Raw genomic sequence first — 13,518 nt, forward strand, 5'->3', positions numbered from 1 at the left:
TCGTTCTTCGCGTCAGGACATCAGCGCGCGTTAGGTAGATAAACCTTACGAGTGGCTATTCAAGTGTCAACACATCACAGACCATAAAGTGTACTAAAACAAGAACACACTAATACGAGAGTGCATCTAACATTCCACTGATTCCAGGTCCAATGTAAACATGGCACCATAAAGGTTAAAATTTTTACTGGCCAGATCTGATGCTCGGTTCTCCTTTAGCTTTTCATCTTCACCCTTTGAAAGCAGCTGAGGCAGTGCCACGGTCATTTCCTTGGCAGCAGACAGATTCCAATGCGAGTACGGGTCAACAAAGCCGCCGGCACTTGGCTTTACATAATTCATCAACTCTGTCAGATACTCTTCAAAGCGTTGAACAATTTTTGAAAAAGATAGACGCTCATCGGAATCGCCTGCCCAGCACAGACGCATAATATCGTACCTGCAAAGCAATTGAAAAATAGAAAAAAAGACAAGTCGTGGAGTCTTACACTTCTAATGGACATTCATTTGGTTTCGCTAGACGCTGGCCTGACATGACAAAAGCAGCTACTTCCTGGTTCGAAACACCTGGATACGGCATCATTCCAAGAGTCATCACCTCCCACAAAGTGATTCCAAATGCCCACTTCAATTTAAACGTTATTAGTGTAACAAATAAATCACGACCTCGAGATATTACCACATCCGATTTGGTCGTAAAGACAAAGTCAAGGAGGCACTCAGGTGCCATCCATCGAACGGGAAGCTGGCCGCCTTGGCCTGTGCGATAGTAATCCTTCCCTGCCTTCAGTGCTCTTGACAAACCGAAGTCGCCAACTTTGACTTCCAAATCCCAGTTCACCCTTTAGGAAATAAGGCAATTACAAAGATTTTTTTAAAATTCGAGTTGATCTGTACATGCAATTCCTTGCCGCCAAATCTCGATGAACAACTCCATTATGAGAAATGTATTCCATTCCTTTAGCAATGTGCAACGAAAATTTGACCAGCTGCTCGAAGAGACCTTTCCTCAACTAAAAGTAAATCAAGGGTAGCTTACATAGCTAATAGAAAATAGCGTTTCAAAACCTGTGGGGGATTTTCGTTTCTCGGCGATGCCACTGACCCACCCCGTCTTGGTCGGCGCTTGCGAAGATACGCTTTGAGATCGCCTAGTTCCATGTAGGGTAGAATGATGAGTGGAGATCGATGATAGGAGCTGGAAGGATCGTCAGACCAACATATACCAAAAAGCTTCATCACGTTGGGATGGTCAAATTGACGCATTTGCAGGCCTTCACGAACAAAGTCGTTTACTTCCTTTCGATTCATCTCATCTGGACACAGGTACTAGATGTACCAGCAGTAAGTAGAAAAAATAATGTTTACCTAGCACTGATTTTATCGCAACATCTACACCTTCTAGCTTGCCTTTGAAAACAGCTCCAAAATTACCTTTAAAAACAATTAGAAATTATTTTTAACTAAGGAATAACTAACTGCTGACCGCGACCAATCTGTTCTTCTTTTTGGATCAGTGACGGCAGAATGACCACGGTATTGATTTCCTTTACAATATCTTCGTCCCAGTAGTCGACTGTGGGGTTCATTTCAACAACGTCATAGTCAGCTTCGCAATCTAATTAACAGTTGAAAAATATTGCAAGCGCCAATTTATCATATTTTCATACCTGCTAACTCCTTCCTGCGTGCTAACGCTCCTCTTGCCACGAAGGTAAACACATGAAGCGTCAGAAATGCTGGTAATGTAGCAATAATCACCAGGAACCAGGCCCCTATACTACAGTCCTTTGCCCACAGAAAGCTGCATAAGGATGCAATATAAAACGCAGCAATAAGTGATGCCGTTAGACACTCAATAATCGATCTGCTCTTCAGTCGACTGTCAAGTCCTCTGCAATACGTTATCCATGTAACAACAGCAATTCCCATAGCAAGTGCAGCATTAAGGCAGTATGAGGAGACAAGTAGAGGACGGGTGCGAGCATCCTTGCAATGATCCGCCGACTCTTTCCCGCCAATATCCGGAACTAAAACGAAACATGACATAGCCGCTATTGAAATTTCCAGAATCACAATGACGGCATTGATAGCAAGTTTAACTGGTAGCCTGGAGAAAATTCGGCCGACGAGGTGAGATACCGTTTCAACAAACAACGGCGCGAAACAGAGAACGGTGCATAGGTTAATAACAAAATCTACCACCAAAGTTTTGCACTTGAAAGGAGAGAGAACGTTGACAGCAATAAGAACGCCAGCAAGGACAGATGCAGCCGATGAAATACATAAAGAAATGACGAGTGGAGAAACGATGCTTCGAATGTCAGAAACTCCCAAAGTGCGGGCGGCAACAACGCATAAAATGAGAAGAAGAGATAAAGCGACGATGGGAACAGTTAGTGCCGGAAAAGCAACAGTGGATGAGCACTCTACAAAACAAAAAATAGGTTATTAACTTATGCAAAAATTACGAGTGCGAAAATTTAAAGAGACAAGCGCCCTACGTAGTATATAGGTTTGGCAGACGCACTGTACTACTCTAGCTCTTGTTGCACTCTCTCTGATTCATGCCACTAAATGACGTCACTTACGCGAGGACAGGACGACGCTAGATTTCTTGCAGAGTGGCGGCTTATCAGACCATCGACCGCTTTCCAAACACGTGATGTTTGACGAACCAATCAAGTTATACCCATCATCACAAGAAAAGACCAACTGAGTCGCGGTAACGTTTCCGAGAGTTACGGACTGAATCGTCAACAACATATTGGCCGTCGCATTGACAGTGGGACATAGACCATCTGAATAGATTACAGTCACACATACTAATGACATTCTGATGCGCTTCACCTTCACAAATCAACGCAACGGTTTCTCTGTTTTTACATCCGCGCTGGTTAAGACCTTTATCAGAAAGACATTGCGCAAGCACTTGTTCGGATCCATTGCAGCGTAGCCTATTAAGCAGAATCAACTGCTCACCGGAACCGTAATCGCGATTGAGCCCTGCGAACGCTTCGATAGCCCGTCCCAGTCCGAGCTGACGGCACACGACGTGAGCGTCTTGTAAATCCCATTCGTCGTTGCACACTGTACCCCATTCTTTGTGGAACACTTCCAGGCGTCCTTCGACCGACGAAAACCTCGTAGCGACCAGTCGGACAGGAAACGACGGTGTTTCTATAATAATAACCATGTCTTCCTAACTACGTACAGTATAACTCTCTGGGCACGTGCTCTTACCCAAACAGACGACTCCAACCTTGCACTGTGACCTGTGCTCTCCTAAGTCTCGGTGGAAGCAGTCTTGAAGACGAGTTTCGGTACCTGAGCATCGTAGATGATCAAGTAGTATGGGACCAGGCCCTGGTCCGAAGTATGAACGGAGCTCGAAGCTTGCCGGTAACGTTGAAAAGAGTTGCCGACAAACAACAAACGCTTCTTCCATGCCAAAGCCGTCGTCACAAACGGTTCCCCACGACCCGTTATAGTACACTTCAAGTCGACCTTCGTATTTGGAGTCTCCGCCCTCCAGACGAAGATCTAAAGAATAGGCAAACGCATGATAAAGTGCTCAAAGAACTTGATTTGGGCCTTTAAACGAAAACTCCTGAAAAGCCTATTTCAAGCAAAGCTACTAAACACTCTATTCAAATCTTTTACGTATCAGGTATATACCGAGGATAGCATGACATCACTGCCCTAGTTGTCAGATGATAACTGCATGACTTTATGTCACACAGTCACATATGTATCTATACCCTTGTTGGCTTCTTAGGCAATGTCTCACTTTCCTCGTATACTGTACATTGTACGTTATAGACTCCTTACCTGTACAAACAGGGACGGTCCCAGACCAGTTTCCATTCGCGAGACAGGTTATGGAAGACTTGCCAGCAAGCTCAAGATTTCCGCGACACTCGAAGTGGAGCGTTCGAAAGACAACAAACTTCGAGCCAGAAGTATAATTCTCCCTGCGGCCATCGGACGACGTCCACCACGCCTCTCCATCTCTTGGGAGCACAATTGGATTACATCGAACCCCTGGGCAAAGACGGTAACACATTTACGCGGAAGCTAGACAATGAAACCAGACCTTTGCAAGAAGGAGGGTCGTCTGACCACTTGCCTAATAAGCAGACAAGGTTCGCCGAGCCATCGACGACATATCCTTCTTTGCAAGAAAACGTAACTTCGGTCCCGTTGGTCGTTTGATTTGTGGATATAGCCCCATGAGTAGGTATTCTTCTGCTCAACGATTCGCACGAGATAGAAATGCCTGCGACAGTGCAATGACGTAGAGACATAAATATATGCAAGTAGCTACGATACCCTGGCAGAAGGGCTTCTCATGAGACCACTCTCCAGACGAATTGCACGTCATCGACTTCGAACCGACAAGATAGAACCCAGGATTGCAATAAAAACGAACAACTGTTCCAAATGAAGACGAATTCGTTGACATAGTTCCGTCTGACAACAAGCCGAGGAAATGACAAGACGTAATACCTAACCAAAATAAGAGAAAACTCTTCATACGCATATGAACTTCAGTGTTTCTTTTCTGGGACCCGTTTACTTTCGCAGTCTGGTGGCGAATTCGACCAGCTGCCGTCTGGTCGGCACCTACTGGTAACGGAATCGACGCCTATCGAGCGGCGCCCATCGCTGCACGCGAACTGGACTGTCGCGTTCACTCCGACTTGCACGACGACGCTGGTTCCATTGCTCTTCAACTGCGCGGCGCTTTTCTTCAGCGGATTTCGGATACGTTCACAATCTGCGGCCAGAATAGGTTAACTTTCAGGGGAATTTTTAGAACAGTACAGCCGAAAATAACCTTCTCTGCAAATTGCGTTTCCCTCGCACACGACCGACGCTCCTCTTAGAAAATAACTGCCGTTGCAAAAAAGTTTGCCTACTGCATCATCTGCAGCCGTTTCGTTGGACAGAATGACGTCGCTTTTAATCGTCGGACTGCAGTCAATTGCCACTAAAAGTAACAATAACGCCATCAGAGACAGATCGAAGGCCGTGCACTGAACATACAGCGGCTGAAGTCGGTTGAATTAGCGTCGGAGTAGGCACTGAAAACATTGACAAGGAGCAAAATAAGTCTAAAGAAAGGAAGGCAAAGAAAGGAAGGCTTTTAGAACACCGCTATGCTATATTGCTGTCAATTAGGAAATCTCTAACTTTAGAATCGTCGTCATTGTTGTTGAGTAACAGAACGACGACTTCACTAACAGCCCCTCACACACCTGGGAAGAAATCCTCACAAACACCGATCGATGAATCGAATGACTTTGGGCTGGTTTCGACGTCTAGATATATTCGGCTAAGCAGATGGCAGGCTAAATAGGAAGCTTGACCGATTTTCGGCTTCCCCAGGTTACCCTGCCATCTGCTTAGCCCTTCGTTGGATTCATATGCTTCTGTTCTGTTTTTAGCTTTACGCTCATGAAATCATAACCGATAATAGATGTTTTGCTAAGCCTGAAAAATGTTCCTAATTCGGTAGACCCTCTTTTTGACGTCGTTGACCACAAAAACTATCGATTCCCTCCTCTGATCCCGAGATCAGAGCCTGGGGGACGAGGCTATCATTACAGGGACAATGAATCTAATTATGATCTAATGGGGGGAGGGGGGTAGCCTCGGTTCCAGACCCTCTCTCCCCCCGATCCTCGGAGAGAGGGTCTGGTACGGTACCCCTGTAACTCCGCGTATTATGACGTATGGGAATGGCGGACGAGCTCTACTAAGATCGTTCGTTCGCACCCGTTTCGCACGTCCTACAGCTATCCGATTAACTGTTTCGACTGCTTACTCGTTCCTAAAAGCCACTTCTATTCGACCGAGGTCTTCGGAACAGGGGGGGAATCTTTCGCGGAATCGTTTCGTTTCCTCGTTATTTGAGCCGCCAGAAGAAGGCCGGGCCCCTAGAAGGTCGACAAAGTCATCGAAGGAGCGCTATTAGCTCCGTAACACGTTCCATCTCTATTGCAGCTCGCATTCGACGATCGAGTCCAACACGCGAAACGACTACGCGGCCAACGGTCTCCTCGAATCGCTCGGCGCCGTCGTTGACGGCGTGGGCGAAATTTTGCACGACATACTGCCGACAGTTTAAAAGCGTTTAGTCTTTTCCTTCTGTTCTTTCCGCTTTTAGCTTATGACATTAGGTTTTGCTCAGCCTACAAGACCCTCGTTTGATGATGTCCACATGGTGAATCAGAGCCTGTTGCCGCGCCAAGTCGACTAAAATGAAACCCTGCGAGACGACAGACCGTGGCACCAGCAGCTGGCACCAGCGCGCGGTAAGACTATTTAGGTATCCGGGTGATCGCACCTTGTCGACAAAGCGATCGAAGGACTCTGAAGCCACTGTTAGCTCCGCGTGGACCGCAAGACGTTCGATCCGTGCTCGAGCCAGGCTAGATCTGTCTCGGCCTGGAGAGGAGAGAAAGCGAGGCCCCCCTGACCATGCTGTAGAGACTGGGTTGAGAATGTCTCGCGGGCCCTGCAGATCCAGGGAGAGCTCGAGACTACGATGTACTTCGCGAAATGACATGAGCTGCCCTATTTATCTCTGGCACTACAATGCACTGTAGTCTATTTCGTTGACTATCAGATGACGTTTTCAGATCTCCTACTGTAGTTCCATGTAGGGTAGAAGGATGAATGGAGATTGATGATAGGGAAATCGTTTACTTCCCTTCGATTCATCGCATCTGGAATAAGCATATATGTACCAGCAGACCCTTCTTCTAGTATCCGTGCGTGGACATAACGTACGTAACAACAATTTCAGCCTGAGTGCGGACGTTCATTGGCAATGAAACTATCCTTGCTGCGAACTTCTCCTAATATTTAATTTACGAAAATTGGTTAATGGCAGGATAAGCGAGGGTAAGGATAAGCGAGGTCCAGATAAGCGGTAGTTGGTTGACTGTCAGATCACTCTGTAATCGGCCTCGTGTACCGGTGAAGGTTGAACGAGACCTCTTCATCACTTCTTCCATGTCTTTATTGATAGCACTTCCACACTCACAGTCACACGGACACAGTTAGACTAAAAACCTTCTCTTATATAGTGTCCCTGGTGGACAGACCGGTAGGCGTCTGTCCACCCACTTGTACGCCTACACTATCTCCCTAACTCTTACAGCTTCCTACTTAGGGCACTTGTCTCCTTTGTGCCTACGCGCCCTATTATTCTGTAATACTATTGTGTGATCGTAGCGCATGCCCATACTCATTCGTGCGTACGCGGAGGAGCCGAACGGGTCTCCTCGTTACAACTCTTAGAGTCTACGTACTAAAACAGAGTCAACATTCCAAGACATCAATTTCGCCATCGCCCAATGCAAACATGGCACTAATCTTTTCCACTGGCTGGATCCGATGCTTGTTTTCCACTTACACTTCTGCCCTTTGGCTTTCCATCTTCACTTTTTGAAAGCAGCTGGGGTTGTGTCACAGTCACTTCCTTGGCAACAGACATATTCCAATGAGAGTATGGGTCCTTATTTGGATTTAGATAATTCCTCAACTCGGTCAGATACTCTTCAAAACACTCAGCAATTTGTGGAAAAGATAGACGCTCATCAGGTTCGGCTGCCCAACACAGACCCATAATGTCATACCTGCAAAGCAAGTGAAAAATAGAAAGAAAGACAAGTGTTGGAGTCTTACTTACACTTCTAATGGACATTCATTTGGTTTTCCTGGCCGCTGGCCTGACGTGACCAAAACAACTACGTCCTGGTTCGAAACACCTGGATACGGCATCATTCCAAGAGTCATCACCTCCCACAGGGTGATTCCGAATGCCCACTTCAATTTAATTAAAAGTAACTAACTGAAAAATCATGATTTAGAGATGCTACGTACCACATCCGATTTTGCAGTGAAGACGAAATCAATGAGGCATTCAGGCGACATCCATCGAACGGGAAACTGACCGCCTTCTCCCGTGCGGTAGTAGTCCTTCCCTGCCTTCATTACTCTTGATAAACCGAAGTCGCCAACTTTGACTTCCAAATCCCAGCTCACCCTTCATAAAACACACAAGGCAATTAAAATTATGCATAAAAATGCGTTTCAATTTCTACATGCAATTCCTGGCTGCCAAATCTCGATGAACAACTCCTTTATTAGAAATGTATTCCATTCCTTTAGCAATATGCAGCGAAAATTTGACCAGCTGCGCCAAAGACACTTTCCTCACCTAAAAAATTGCCTACAAATTTCTGAAAAGTGTGTGAATGTTTCTAAACCTGTGGAGGATTTTCGTCCGTCAGCGATACTATTGACCCTCCCGGTCGGCGTTTGCGAAGGTACGTTCTGACATCGCCTAGTTCCATGTAGGGTAGAATGATGAGCGGAGATCGGTGATAGGGGCTCGATGGATCGTCAGACCAACAGATACCAAGAAGTTTCATCACATTGGGATGGTCAAATTGACGCATTTGAAGGCCTTCGCGAACGAAGTCGTTTAACTCCCTGCGATTGAACACATCTAGAACAGGTTATACACAGGTATGCATGTACAAACACTAACTAGTACGAGAAAGAATGCACCTAGCACTGATTTCATTGCAACATCGGCATCGTTCAGCGTGCCTTTGAAAACCGCTCCAAAGTTACCTTTGAAGACCAATGAAAATTAAAAACTAAATATTCACCGAACTGCTAACCGCGACCAATTTGTTCATCTTTTTGGATTTGCGAAGGCGAAATGACCACTGTATTGATTTCCTTAACGATATCTTCGTCCCAGTAGTTGACTGCCGGTCCCAGCTCAACTAAGTCTAAGTCAGCTTCGCGCTGCAAATCTATAAACGACAGGTGAAAAAATATTACAAGTGCCAATTCATCATTTTTTCATACCTGCTAACTCCCTCCTGATGCGTGTTAACGCTCCTCTTCCCATGAAGGTAAACACATGAAGAGTCAGAAAGGCTGGAAAGGTAGCTATAGTAACCATGAACCCGGCCCATATGCTGTCGTTTTTTGCCCACAGAAAACTGCATAAGGATGCGATATAAAACGCAGCAAAAAGTGATGCCGTTAAACACTCAATAATCGATCTGCTCTTCAGTCGACTTTCAAGTCCTCTGCGATGCGTTATCCACGTGACAACAGCAATTCCAATAGCAAGTGCAGCATTAAGGAAGTATGAGGAAACAAGTAGAGGACGGGTGCGAGCGTCTATGCAATGATCTTCGGGCTCTTTTTCGCCAACATCTGGAACAAAAATGAAACATGACATAGCCGATATTAAGATTTCAAAAATCACGATGATGGCATTGATAGCAAGTTTAATTGGTAGCCTGGAGAGAATTCGTCCGACGAGGTGAGCTACCGTTTCAACAAACAACAGCGAAAAACAGAGGACGGTGTATAGATTAATAACAAAATCTATCACCAAAGTTTTGCATTTGAAAGGAGAAAGAACGTTGACAGCAATAAGAACGCCAGCAAAGACGGATGCGGCTGAAAAAATGAAAAAGATAATGACAAGTGGGGAAAAGATGCTTCGCATGTTAGAAACTCCCAAAGTGCGGGCGGCAACAACGCATGCTAGAAGAAGGAGAGAGAAAGCGACAATAGGAGCAGCGAGTGCCGGAAGTTCTGCAAAACAAAAAAAAATAAATAAAAACAAGGCATTAAAAATAGTCAAACATGAACGAACGCACATGCTTCACGAAAATACTGCGAGTGAGAAAAAAATGAGACGGGCTCCACGCACTGGCCGAGCAAATCAGTTCGATAGAGCACCGCACGAATAACGGTTTAGCTAATACGTACTACTCTATAGTCTAGCTCAGGTTGTACTCTCGTTAAATTTCTACCACTTAATCACATAGCTTACGAGATTTCTTGCAGACTGGCAGCCTGTCAGACCATTCACCGCTTTCCAAACACGTGATTCTTGAGGAACCAACCAGGACGTATCCATCATCGCAAGAAAAGACCAATATGGTCGAAGTAACGTTTCCGTGAGTGACCGACTGAATCGTCATTAACGAATTGGCCGTCGCATCGACAGTGGGGCATAGACCATCTACGATAAATGGATTACAGTAACACGTACAAACAACATTCTGATGCCCTTCACCTTCACAAATCAGCGCAACGTCTTCTTTGTTCCTGCAAATTTCCTTTGCGCGCCGATAAATGCCTTTTTCCGAAAGACATTGCGCGAGCACTTGTTCGGAACCTTTACAGCGTAGCTTATTAAGCAGAATCGAATTCTCGCCGGGACCGTAATTGTGATCTAGCCCTTTGAGCGCTTTGATGGCCCGTCCCAGTCTAAGCTGACGGCACACGACGTGAGCGTCTTGTATATCCCATTCGTCGTCGCACACCGTTCCCCATTCATTTTTGTAGAACACCTCTAGCCGCCCTTCGACCGACGAAAACCCTTCAGCTGCCAGTCGGACAGGAAACGGTGTTTCTGTATGACCACACCTTAATTCCTAACTATAACTTCCTACACCGGACACATGCTCTTACCCAAACAGACGACTCCAGCCTCGTTTTCGTTATTGCACTGTGACCTGTGCTCTCCTAAACCTCGATGCAAACAGTCTTGAAGATGAGTTTCGTTCCCGGAACATCGTAGATCATCGAGTACTACTGGACCAGTCCCGCGACCGAAGAACGAACCGAATTTGTAATTTGCAGGAAACGTTGAAAAGAGTTGCCGACAAACAACGAACGCTTCTTCCATGCCAAAGCCTTCTTCACAAACTGTTCCCCACGACCCGTTGTAATACACTTCGAGGCGACCTTCGTATTTGGAGTCTCCTTCCTCCAGACGAAGTTCTAAAGAATGAGCAGTCGCATAATCAAATGCACAGAGAACGTGGTTAGACGGTATGTAGCTGAGCAACTATTAACGTTAACGGCTTTTCAAACCCTACGCAAATCGTCTAGGTACGTGCACTTGAGCGCGATGAAAAGCGGTATAGGATGTATACGCGAATGGCAGAAAAGGAAGAGTGCCATGAGGATCAATCAATCATTTTTCTCCTAGCCAGGCTAATATAAGGCGCTACTGTACAGCTACCTTACTTGAACAAATTGGGACGGTTCCTGACCAGCTTCCATTCGCGAGACAGTTTATGGAAGACTGGCCGATAAGCTCAAGTTGCCCGCGGCACTCGAAGTATAGCGTTCGAAAGGCAACGGATTCCGAGCCGGAAGTATAATTCTCCCTGCGGCCATCGGATGACTTCCACGAAGCTATTCCATCTCGCGGGGGCGTAATAGGATTACACCGAACCTCTAGAAAAGAAAACCGCAAAAGAGAGTAATATATTAACTAAGGAAGTTAGCAGAAATGAGCGGAACCTTTGCAAGATGGGGGGTCGCTTGACCACCTGCCTGACACGCAGATAAGGCTCGCAGTGCCATTGACGACATATCCTTCTTTGCAAGAAAATTTCACTTCGGTCCCATTGGTAGTTTTATTTGTGGATATAGCCCCGCGTTCTGGTATTCTTATACCCAGCGATTCGCATGAGACGGAAGTGCCTGTGACCGTGCCATCGATGACGTAGAGACAAAAAAAACATACGGATGCTACGATACCAGAACAAATTGAAAAGGGCTTCTCCTGCAACTCCTCTCCCGAATTAATCTCGTTAGGCGAGAAGCCGAGGAAGCGACAGGACGTAAGACCTAAGGAGATAAGAGCATATTAAGTTCTTTTATTGGACTCGTCGTTTACTTTCGCAGTCTGGTGACGATTTGCCCGAGGTGCCGTCCGGTAGGCACCTAATGGATTCGACGCCCACCAAACGTCTTCCGTCGCTGCACGAAAAGCGAACTGTTGCGTTCTCTCCGACTTCCACAGCGACGCTGCTAGCATTTCTCCCAAATCCCACGGTGTCATTCTTCAGATCTCGAATACGTTCACAGTCGACCCCTGCGGCGCGGGAACTTGGCTAACTTCCAGTGAACTATTTCGAGAGTGAAGCAGAACCTTCTCTGCATTGGGAATGTCCAATTGACCAGCTTGCGTTTCCCTCACACACGACCGACGCTCCTCTTAGAAAGTAGCCGCCGTCGCACAAAAGATTGACCACAGCCGTTTCGTTGTCGCTGTTAGTTGACGGATTGCAGTCAATTGTCACTAGGAAACAAACAATAATGCTTATATTAGGCAGAAGGTCGTGCATTCAACATACGGCGACTGAAGTCGGTGAACTCGGAGTAGACAACGTTGAAGAGGAAGAAAAGAAGCCTAAGGAAAACATGCTACGAGATGCCGCGTCGCTATGCCCGCCAAACAGAACTTACTTTAGAAGCATTGTGAAGTCACTACATTAGATCGAGAACAGCAAACGCGTAAGGTGCTTGCGCAGTAGCAAACTAGGTCACACCTGATAACGGTCCCGTAACTCAATTAGCAATTTTCAGCACAGGTTAACGACGTTTTACATCAGCATGCAGTGCTTAAATTTATTGTGTATTGATTGAGACGCCTTGTCATACCAAGCGGGTGAAAATGGAACAATAACTTCTGTTCTAATATAGTCCTGTTCTAATATAGTACCTTCTAAGATGGCACTATTTTAGAACGGGGTCTATTTTAGATTAGGTGTTAGAAACCCGGTTCTACTTTTTCAGGGGTTCGTGTTTGCAATTACCGTCGCCGTTTCAAAGCGACGACTATTATCATTTCGACGATAACCAGAAAGCGCTCGAAAATGTTTCTGGCACATTCTAGGGTATCATTTACCTACATATACAAGGTTTCGGTTGAATTTCAGCAGTTGAAGGAGGCTATAGACAAAGAAGAACAGTCTCTTTTTCATGTAATATGCTGAGAAACCTTTGTATGTAGGTAGATGTTACTCTAAAATGTTCTAGAAAATTTTTAATAGGTTTCTAGATTTTTTGGAATTTTTTCTTCGATTTGCGAGCTTCCACCCTAACACTCCCTAACACACAAACGAGACAAGTGGGGTTCTACGTTACGTGCGTCTACTGCGCAGAATCACATGTCTCGGTCCTCGTGACAGTAACCATTTCTAAGTGTCGTAGACGACTGCCTGTTGGTCGACGGGAATACTACTCTCGTAAGAGATGCTTCTACGAGCCACTAAAGGACGAGCAAAGGGATCTGAACCGTCTGTCACAGCGGCGACCGTATTTTCGTGCGTTAGAGCGATTCTCGCTCGTCGTTTCGTACGTAGTGTAGTCAAGGACTTCGCTTACAGTCAGATAAACGCCGCAGATTGCCGCAGAACGTTCGCTTAGTGTAGGCGTCGATTCCCGTTCGAGAGCCGGCAGCCATCTTGCTTCAGATTCGCTGACCATGCAACTTACGTCACGACGAGCATGCATACGTTCGTTCTTTCGCGTCGAATAGCGACCGAACGATTCTAGAATAACTCCGCGGCCTAGAAGGTGCTTTTTGCTTGTAGAAAGAGGCAACATCCTTGCATTCAATGATGTCATACAATGACGTCACGGCCCTCCTACTGTCAGTCTTTTCGC

At 46.0% G+C, this 13,518-nt stretch overlaps 2 protein-coding genes across 11 annotated transcripts; both read right to left on the reverse strand.

The window, feature by feature from the left end:
* Positions 1–41: 41 nt before the first annotated feature.
* Positions 42–6,283, reverse strand: LOC136186437 (uncharacterized). Of its 9 annotated transcripts, none has more exons than XM_065973833.1 (19): positions 5,831–6,283; positions 5,197–5,261; positions 5,050–5,117; positions 4,841–4,993; positions 4,580–4,780; positions 4,333–4,509; positions 4,097–4,279; positions 3,832–4,044; positions 3,244–3,543; positions 2,851–3,180; positions 2,592–2,801; positions 1,671–2,429; positions 1,487–1,618; positions 1,369–1,434; positions 1,069–1,316; positions 898–1,013; positions 680–842; positions 489–625; positions 42–439 (listed from the first exon to the last, which is right to left on the reverse strand). In XM_065973833.1, the coding sequence occupies exons 2-19, from the start codon at positions 5,211–5,213 to the stop codon at positions 127–129; spliced, it is 3,786 nt and encodes a 1,261-aa protein (XP_065829905.1). In that variant the 5' UTR covers positions 5,214–5,261; positions 5,831–6,283; the 3' UTR covers positions 42–126. The 9 variants fall into 9 exon arrangements, with proteins under 9 accessions (XP_065829905.1, XP_065829898.1, XP_065829889.1 ...); XM_065973826.1 differs by having other exon boundaries at positions 5,197–5,324; XM_065973817.1 differs by having other exon boundaries at positions 5,197–5,338.
* Positions 6,284–7,019: 736 nt separating this feature from the next.
* Positions 7,020–13,456, reverse strand: LOC136186654 (uncharacterized). Of its 2 annotated transcripts, none has more exons than XM_065974100.1 (19): positions 13,237–13,456; positions 12,316–12,398; positions 12,204–12,259; positions 11,999–12,148; positions 11,744–11,941; positions 11,605–11,694; positions 11,365–11,547; positions 11,086–11,298; positions 10,525–10,836; positions 10,127–10,465; positions 9,881–10,072; positions 8,896–9,639; positions 8,703–8,840; positions 8,587–8,652; positions 8,283–8,524; positions 8,118–8,233; positions 7,897–8,059; positions 7,703–7,839; positions 7,020–7,649 (listed from the first exon to the last, which is right to left on the reverse strand). In XM_065974100.1, the coding sequence occupies exons 2-19, from the start codon at positions 12,324–12,326 to the stop codon at positions 7,382–7,384; spliced, it is 3,618 nt and encodes a 1,205-aa protein (XP_065830172.1). In that variant the 5' UTR covers positions 12,327–12,398; positions 13,237–13,456; the 3' UTR covers positions 7,020–7,381. The 2 variants fall into 2 exon arrangements, with proteins under 2 accessions (XP_065830172.1, XP_065830180.1); XM_065974108.1 differs by having other exon boundaries at positions 13,348–13,440.
* Positions 13,457–13,518: the final 62 nt, after the last annotated feature.

This window comes from Oscarella lobularis, chromosome 1, assembly GCF_947507565.1.
Source record: "Oscarella lobularis chromosome 1, ooOscLobu1.1, whole genome shotgun sequence".
NCBI classification, from domain to species: Eukaryota; Metazoa; Porifera; class Homoscleromorpha; order Homosclerophorida; family Oscarellidae; genus Oscarella; species Oscarella lobularis.

Coding starts and splice junctions, on each gene's coding strand:
- LOC136186654 (XM_065974100.1), bottom strand. Junction 8,234..8,282: donor CGGACGAAAATCCTCCACAG/GTTTAGAAACAT, acceptor GCAATTTTTTAG/GTGAGGAAAGTGTCTTTGGC. Junction 8,060..8,117: donor TTGGCAGCCAGGAATTGCAT/GTAGAAATTGAA, acceptor TGTTTTATGAAG/GGTGAGCTGGGATTTGGAAG.
- LOC136186437 (XM_065973833.1), bottom strand. Junction 2,430..2,591: donor TAGCGTCGTCCTGTCCTCGC/GTAAGTGACGTC, acceptor TTTGTTTTGTAG/AGTGCTCATCCACTGTTGCT. Junction 843..897: donor TTGGCGGCAAGGAATTGCAT/GTACAGATCAAC, acceptor TATTTCCTAAAG/GGTGAACTGGGATTTGGAAG.